The sequence below is a fragment of the Mus caroli genome, chromosome 8, assembly GCF_900094665.2.
Source record: "Mus caroli chromosome 8, CAROLI_EIJ_v1.1, whole genome shotgun sequence".
Lineage (NCBI taxonomy): Eukaryota > Metazoa > Chordata > Mammalia > Rodentia > Muridae > Mus > Mus caroli.
In genome coordinates, this window is record NC_034577.1 from 96,823,692 (window position 1) to 96,831,358 (window position 7,667).

Here is a 7,667-nt window from a genome sequence, read left to right on the forward strand (position 1 = left end):
GGGTCCCTGGCATTCTGGAGAGAATCATCAGTACTGTGGTAGGCTTTGAGGCCCCCCCCCCCCCGTCCCCATTCAGTTCTTACCCTGTGCCTTCTGACTGGAGCCTGTAGAACTCAGAACCTGCTCCTCACCCTCAGGGATGTGCAGCAATGAGCCAGACACAGTGAACATAGCTTTTCCCTGCGGGACGCGAGAGAGCTCAGCATGGCAGTCGCCTAACCCTCCCTCTGAAACCTCCCAGAAAAAGCCCAGCACTGACCACGGCCTGGGAGGCAGAGGTGGTCCAGTCAGTGAGGGGGGTGGTTGTACAAGGACCTTTTAGCACCAGGCAGCTCTTAGCTAGACACACTAGGGCTCCCCGATGATCCTGGTCCTTCTTCACCTCATCCAGAAGCTGGGACAGGGTTAGGCCTGGGGCCAGCATTTTAGCCGAAGGATTGAAGTTGCGACAAGAAGGAAGGGTAAGTGAGAGATTTCAGTGACTTACTGAGGAAACAGGTGCCGAGACAACCACAGAGGGAGTTAGGTAGGGTTACCGGGGAAACCCCTACCAGTACCTGCACTGGATGAAGCAGACTCTGAGAGGTGGTCCCTAGAGAAACAGTGAAGACTTCTCAGGGACAGCTCTGATGCCAATCTACCCAGCTCTGCCACCCGTGACCATACCGCGCACAGCCTCAGGGCCCAACCCCAAACTTACTCAAGACACTCATTGAGCTTTCTCTGCACATCTGAATCCTGATTGCTGGGAGAAAGAGGAGGGTGGTAGGTGATCAGGGTTATTGACGCCCATCCCTCTCACCTGAAGATCTATGCCAAGTGCGCGTGAAGAGGCAGAGGGTGGAAGCTTCATTTAACTGTTTTGTTTTGGGGAGAGGAATATGGAGAGATTTAGACTGAAGCCCTCAGGACTTCAGCCATGCGAAGCCTGTAGTCTGCCACTGAGCTACATCCCCTTCCCTTGGAGGGACCACTTACCAACCAGTCACCTGTACCCGGGGCTGCTCCGTGGGCAGCAGGTTAAAGCGATCCACCTGGAGGTAGAACTCCGCAGGCTGGAGGAGTTGGGGAGTGGTGTCTCAGGAGTGGTGACAAAGAGCTAGGTACAGTAACCAACCCGCCCAAGTGAGCCTTACCACTCACCGCATGGTCCTGAGCCACCTGAATGCGGAGCCCGCAGGCCTGCAGTAGCAGGAGACGGCCCTCGGTCCCGCGGAATCCGAGCTCCTTCTCCTCCCTGCGGCGAGCACAGCCCTCACTGCCCAGAGCACAGGCACAAACCCCCATACGCCTGGGAAATGAGCTTTCCCCACTTCTCCAGCACCCGCCCACCTCAGGTTCAATGTCGCACTAGCCAGCTGGGCTCCCACCTTCCGCAGACAAGTAGCACTTCTCTTACCAGTCTGAGGTGTCGATGGCGTTGCGCGTCACCACGCATCGGACACTGTGGGTTCCGTCTGACACAAGTAACACGGCCCCGGTGTCAGGTGTGTCAGGGGCGGAAGATGGGCCCGGAGTCTCGGAGTCCTGGAGTACCTAACACAACAGTAGTGGCTAGTGTCAATTCACTCCCGCCGTCTCCACCCGGGTCTCTGGGATCTGAGCGACCTGCTTACCTTGAGCAGCTGCCCGGTTCGTGGACTTGACAGTGTTTCTGAACCCAGGATCAGCTCTCGAATCCAGGGCTGTAGGGCCAGCAACCCTGAATCCGACATTAGCAGGGCGGCACCCTGGGCGACCCCCACGAATGGGTCTTCCCGCGAGCACCGCCGCTCCGCCTCTAGCGGGAGAGGAAGCACGTGACCGCCGGGCGGGTCCTAAGTTTGAGACCCCGCCCCTTCGCGGCTCTGCGCCTGCGCAAGCTCTTCCCCGGTCCTGATGACTGACCTAGCTGCTGGCTGATGACAGTTTATTCTTACCGGGGCATATCTCTGAGCCCGTGAGCTGTTCCTCAGTACAACTCTAGAGCCGGAAAGGAAAAGGCAAGGACTAGCTTGGATGAGAGCGATCCAGGTTAGGAGGCTGCAGCAGAGAATGGGGCCTGAAGCCACTTTGGCTCTGTGTAAGACCTCCAGAGTTTTCCTAAAATGTTGACTTAGTTTCCTTTACAAAATGCGCGGCCCTGTAAGGCCAAATGGAAATGACAGCACGGACAACTTAATAAATGTTAGTTCCCTCATTCTGCCTTCGGATTGGTCGAGTCCTTTTTGGGACGCTCGAACCATAGCGTAATGACGTAAGAACAGAGGAAGCCCTCTCTGCCTCCGTCTCCGTTTCCTAGGAAACGTAGACTCCACGTTTCTCGGTGTCGCGTCCCCCTTGACGTCATGACTTGGGTGGGAGGGCGGGGCGAGTGCTACCGCCAGGGGCGGGGCGGCTCGGGCCAGCGGGCCGGGCTGTGCACCTGCGCCTCGGCGGGCTGCTGTGGGGCACTGTCCCCCGCCCGCCAGGCCCCGCAATGGCCAGGCCGCAGAGGACTCCGGCGCGCAGTCCCGATAGCATCGTCGAGGTGAAGAGCAAAGTAAGGGCTTCTCTGGTCTCGGCTCTGGCCACTGCGCTAGGCGCTCCTAATTCCCTTTCTCTCCCTATTAGCTCCTTGGCTCTCCATCACCTCTTTCTGTCCTCCATCCTCCGTCCTATTCTGCTTTTCTGTCTACCTCACCTCATCGCATCCTCCCTCCCACTACGGACTTCCAGAGTCCCTCTGTGGCCTGGGTATGTGGAGAGCAAGAAAGACCTTGGACAGTGTCCCTTGTACTGGAGCTGAGGTTTAAGCCTAAGGCTGCAGCTGTTCCAGCAGCCTTTCCCTCTCCTGACAGCCTCAGTGCTGTGGTGAGAAAGGGGCTTGGGATGTCCTGACACTCCGTTCCCTTTCCCTCCCGCCTCCAGTTTGACGCCGAGTTCCGACGCTTTGCACTACCCCGCACTTCGGTGAGAGGCTTTCAGGAGTTCTCGCGATTGCTGTGTGTGGTACACCAGATCCCTGGCCTGGACGTCCTGCTTGGCTATACGGATGCTCACGGTGACTTGCTCCCCCTCACCAACGATGACAGTTTGCACCGGGCCCTGGCCAGCGGGCCCCCACCTCTGCGCCTCTTGGTTCAGAAACGGGGTGAGGATGGGGTACAGTGGGCAGCTTTCTTGGGGTAGGGTGATAGGGCAGGTATATTAGGGTAGATCATACCCAGGGCCCCTAGGCTTTACATTCTGTAGCCTCTGCCCTTGGTCTGACCTCCAAGTAGCAGGAAAACAGTTGACATTGTCCCTATCACAGGTCCAATTGGGAGAAGAGTCTCTAATCTTAGTACCTCCCCCCCCTCTCCTGCAGCAGAAGGTGACTCGAGTGGCCTGGCTTTTGCCTCCAACTCTCTACAGAGGCGCAAGAAAGGGCTCCTGCTACGACCAGTGGCACCTCTGCGCACCAGGCCACCCTTGTTAATCAGCTTGCCCCAAGATTTCCGCCAGGTGTCTTCAGTTATAGATGTGGACCTACTACCTGAGACCCACCGACGAGTGAGGCTGCACAAACATGGTTCAGACCGTCCCCTGGGCTTCTACATTCGAGATGGCATGAGTGTTCGCGTGGCTCCCCAGGGCCTGGAGCGGGTTCCAGGTATCTTCATCTCCCGCCTGGTACGTGGGGGCCTGGCCGAGAGTACAGGGCTGCTGGCGGTCAGTGATGAGATCCTTGAGGTCAACGGCATTGAGGTGGCCGGGAAGACCTTGGACCAAGTGACGGACATGATGGTCGCCAACAGCCACAACCTCATCGTCACTGTCAAGCCTGCCAACCAGCGTAATAATGTGGTACGGGGGGCATCTGGGCGTCTGACAGGGCCTTCCTCTGTAGGGCCTGGGCCTACTGATCCTGACAGTGACGATGACAGCAGTGACCTGGTCATTGAGAATCGCCACCCTCCTTGTTCTAATGGGCTGTCTCAGGGGCCCCTGTGCTGGGACCTGCAACCTGGCTGCCTACTTCCTGGTGCTGGCAGCTCTTTGCCCTCCTTGGATAGCAGGGAGCAAGCCAATTCTGGCTGGGGGAATGGCATGCGAGGCGATGTTAGCGGATTCAGCCTCTGACAGGCAAAGATGCAGCCCTTGTCACTTTAGGCTGCTGGAACATGGCATGGACTTTCCAGCTGGGGAGGGAAGATTAGCTTGCTCACAGAGCCCTCTCAGTCTGGTGAACATTAAAGGTTTTCTACAAATGTAGATGTGGTCCTTCTGTGTCCCAGCCCCGATCTCTTCTGATCCTGTAGGTCTGCCTTCTTCCCTGGACATAGGCAGGAGGGCATCCTACGGCAGGTGATGCAGCAGGAGGCCCACTGGGCTTAGCATTTCTAAGACAACTCCTATGGAACACTGCCACTATGTACAAAAGGTTTAATTTTGACAGAGAAGTTGGGAGGCTGGTGGCCCTTCTGCAGCCCCTGGTGACTAAGAAGTGCTTTAGATTCTGCCCACCCCAACACTCCTGTCTTTGAGCTATGACAGGGCTTGAGTCTGCCCTTGGCAGCCACGTGGTGATCTGCACACGTATCTATCTCCCTGTTACTCTTGGTGGGTACCAAGCAGGGAAGGACTAGGTATCCATCTTCACAAAGACTTTGGGTCGGGAAAAGATCTTGATAGCCTCTTCTATTTGCACCAACTTCCGGTCCAGTTCAGCACGGTGACCCTGGGCTCTCAGCGAGTCTGCCCCAGCAGGTAACAATATTAGCTCACGGAGCAGCTGACTCTGGCCTACAAAGGGGCATGGAACCAGTGAGTGTTGGGTAGGGATGCATGGTTCTCTCATGGGCTCCCTTTCCGCCACCCTTGCCCAAGAACTCACTCTGTAGCAGATTGTTCAGGGTCTCCAGCCGCTGATTCTCAGGCATGAGTGTGTGGCCGGGGGGCATGGACGGGTCTGGCTGGCTACGCTGGCGAGCTTCCGCTTCCTTCCGCCACAGGTCCCTGCGTTCCAACAAGCTGTGAAGGAAAGGCCCGGGGCTGATGACACCAAGACACACTGGTTCTCAGCCTCCACAGGGGTCTCTCACCGCACTTGACAGCGCACGGGACCTACTCACTAATGGGGCACATGGCCTTTCTGCGTGGCGTTGTAGCGCTCCTGGGCTTGGCGCTGCTGTTCCTGAACCTGTGCAAGGACCTGCAGGGAGCGGGAGTGGCGCCGGGGGGCTCTCTTGGCAGCTAGGGCGTTGTGACTAATGAAATCCACGCCTAGGCCGGGTCCCTGCAGAGACATGGCAAGCACAGTGGAGACCCCGTGGCACTACATTTCACCTCTGTACCGACTCTACCCGCAGGACTCCTGGCAGATGGCCGTCAAGTCCCCACAGACCTGCTCTCTCACCTTAGCTCGGGGACCTGGAAGGGCGAGCTGAGGACTGGAGGCACGGGATGGTGGGAGCCCAGGGCCACAGCGGGAGTGTGCCCGCAGAAAGTGGGTAGGTTCTGTCACAGAGGTGGGGCCAAGCTCCTGAAAGGTAGGGTACGGATTGGGCAGAAGAATCAGGGAGGTTGAAGTCAGGGCCCTAACCCACAAGGCCATCCCCCTTTCGGTCCCTCCTTCCTCTAAGAACTTTTCTATGATCATCTCTGTGGGTCCCCTCCTGTCTCTCACAGCCTTAAAAAAAAAAGAAAACCTATTACTTCCTTCAGCCTCGTTTTACCGCCACCCTTCCCTCCTAGCTAGCACCCGGACATTACGGAGGGCTGCCTCCAAGCCCCCAAGACCAAGGGCCGCTCCCTTAGACGTACTGTCCTCGATTTGATCGTCAATAACATTTTGGGCTCACCAGTGAGACCCAGAGCTGTGTATCCATCTGCTTCCTGGACACAGTCCTACCCCCTGGCACTGCCACAGATGCTCCAGCCTAATTACAGTCCCATGTGACCTTGTCCGTTCTCTCAATCCTGAGTCTCTTTCAGGGTCCCTGGATAGAGAAATAGTAACTACCTCCAAAACCTAGGTGCTGCTGCCTGCCCCTGTCCTCAGGAAAAAAAGATGTTGTAAGAAATAGCGGTGCATGCCTGCAGTCTCAGGACTCAGGAGGCTGAGGGAGAAAGAGTAAGGGTTTGGGGCCAGGATAGGTGATGGAGAGAACCCAAGGAGAGCCTGGGGCTAAAGAGCAAGCTATAAACTCAAAGAAATGAGCTGAGAGTGGTGGTCCAAACCCAGTAGGCTAAGGCAGGAGAATTAGGCCAGTTCAAGGCCAGCCTGGGCTACAGCCTGGGTTTGAAGCTATTCTAGGCTACACAGGGAGACCCTGTCTAGAAACAAAGTAGCAGTGGAGATGGTGGGGTGGGGGGTATGGTTGTGGGTGGGAGTGGGAGACAGCAATAGCACAGGGCAGTTCACAGCTCTCTGTAACTCCAGTCCCAGGAGACCCATCCCCTCTTCTGGACTCTGTGGTGCACAGACAAACATGTAGCCACCCAGACATGTAATATATATATTTTTTAATCTCAAAGAAGTCATGAATGAATTAAAAGAAAAAGAGAAACTAGTGTGGTAGCGAACACTTTTAATCCCAGTGCTCGGGAGGTGGACAAAGGAGAGTTAGAAAGTCAAAGAGTTTGAGGTCAGCCTGGGCTGTGTGAAACAGAGACACAGATAGGGGAACCAAGAATGAATTAGCAGGAAGGCTGTGGGTATATTATATGAGTACCTAGTGTGCGTGTGTCGCATGAGTCCATCTCCAATATCTCCTTACTAAGTCACTTAGGTAGTTCTTCCAGATATGTGCCCTGCTGGCTTTCTGTTCAAACCTCTGCTTCTCCCCCTTACAAACTGAATTATGCCCACTATGCCCATTGCCACTACTCCCTCTGATCCCAGAATCTACCTGTGGGGTTTCATCTCTGTGGAATGTTCTCTTCCTCTAGCCTAATCCTTGACCTGATGCCATCAGCTCCCCAGAGAAGGTCCACCCAGATGTCTTAGTCTTTTGTGATCACCACCTCCCCCCCCAACACACGCACGCACGCACGCACACACGCACTCACTCACGCCCTGTAAGTTAGATCAGATATAATTGTCTTGGCCAAGATGGATAGGTCTGCCTCCCCGGGACAGATACCTTCATCCTGGCCTTGACTCGCGACTCCACATTGTCATACTTGGGTGAGCGCCACAGTGCCTTCAGTGGCTTAGGCTGACCCTGTTCCCGGCGGCGTTCCTGGTCTTGGAAGCGCCTCTGAATCTCTTTGATCCGCCTCAAGTTTTCCTTCTCATGGTCTTTTGGGTCCTTCCCTGGAGGGGTGCAGGGAGGAATGTTGATAGGGACAGCCCTACCAAATGGCCATGCAACTCGGACTAGAGAGCATATAGATTCACACTCTACCCTTGGCAGAAAGACCTCTCAGACAATCTGGGAGATGTCTGGTAGAAGAGAGGCCCTGGGTTTACACACACAAACATTTTTAAATACAACCAAGGCCTCTTCATGGAAGTTAGACATCATACCCACAGCACCGTTACCAGCTTATTCCCTTCCACAGTCACCCTCCTGGTTATCTTCTACATTTTATGATTTAGCATACCATTAATCACCGTGTATATTATACACATGCCTGTCTTGTTCACTGGTGACTCCCATACTCCCCCTGCCAATTGTTTTTTTGTTTTTTTTTTTTTTTTTGGAGATTGGGTAATAAAA

The 7,667-nt window shown here is 55.3% G+C and overlaps 3 protein-coding genes across 12 annotated transcripts in view; 1 reads left to right on the forward strand and 2 right to left on the reverse strand.

Annotated features, from left to right (window-relative positions):
• Nucleotides 1-1,919, reverse strand: part of Acd (ACD shelterin complex subunit and telomerase recruitment factor) — a 3,077-nt gene extending 1,158 nt beyond the window's left edge. Inside the window, exons 1-8 of one of the 3 annotated variants that reach the window (XR_002378521.2) lie at nt 1,617-1,919; nt 1,400-1,536; nt 1,144-1,237; nt 979-1,055; nt 701-857; nt 558-592; nt 260-411; nt 84-180 (exon numbers count right to left, since the gene is read on the reverse strand). Coding sequence is in view for 2 of the 3 variants with exons in the window: in XM_021169656.2 (XP_021025315.1) it covers nt 84-180; nt 260-411; nt 558-592; nt 701-745; nt 979-1,055; nt 1,144-1,237; nt 1,400-1,536; nt 1,617-1,715 (736 nt within the window). In the remaining variant the exon portion in view is untranslated. Of the gene's footprint in view, nt 1-83; nt 181-259; nt 412-557; nt 593-700; nt 858-978; nt 1,056-1,143; nt 1,238-1,399; nt 1,537-1,616 lie in introns of those variants that run through there. The other 2 variants (XM_021169656.2, XM_021169657.1) reach the window with 2 other exon arrangements.
• On the forward strand, nt 1,844-4,215 carry Pard6a (par-6 family cell polarity regulator alpha). Of its 8 annotated transcripts, none has more exons than XM_021169661.1 (3): nt 1,844-2,013; nt 2,890-3,112; nt 3,329-4,215. In XM_021169661.1, exons 1-3 carry the CDS (start codon nt 1,999-2,001, stop codon nt 4,081-4,083), a joined length of 993 nt encoding a protein of 330 aa, XP_021025320.1. In that variant the 5' UTR covers nt 1,844-1,998; the 3' UTR covers nt 4,084-4,215. The 8 variants fall into 8 exon arrangements, with proteins under 8 accessions (XP_021025320.1, XP_021025322.1, XP_021025317.1 ...); XM_021169663.1 differs by having other exon boundaries at nt 1,844-1,982; XM_021169658.1 differs by lacking the exon at nt 1,844-2,013 and adding an exon at nt 2,371-2,521.
• Nucleotides 4,216-4,374: 159 nt separating this feature from the next.
• The window catches only part of Enkd1 (enkurin domain containing 1), a 4,544-nt gene continuing 1,251 nt past the window's right edge, over nt 4,375-7,667 (reverse strand). Inside the window, exons 4-8 of the mRNA XM_021170122.2 lie at nt 7,089-7,261; nt 5,360-5,485; nt 5,076-5,239; nt 4,838-4,974; nt 4,375-4,746 (exon numbers count right to left, since the gene is read on the reverse strand). Of these exons, the coding sequence (XP_021025781.1) occupies nt 4,586-4,746; nt 4,838-4,974; nt 5,076-5,239; nt 5,360-5,485; nt 7,089-7,261 (761 nt within the window). The 3' untranslated portion in view covers nt 4,375-4,585. The remainder of the gene's footprint in view (nt 4,747-4,837; nt 4,975-5,075; nt 5,240-5,359; nt 5,486-7,088; nt 7,262-7,667) is intronic.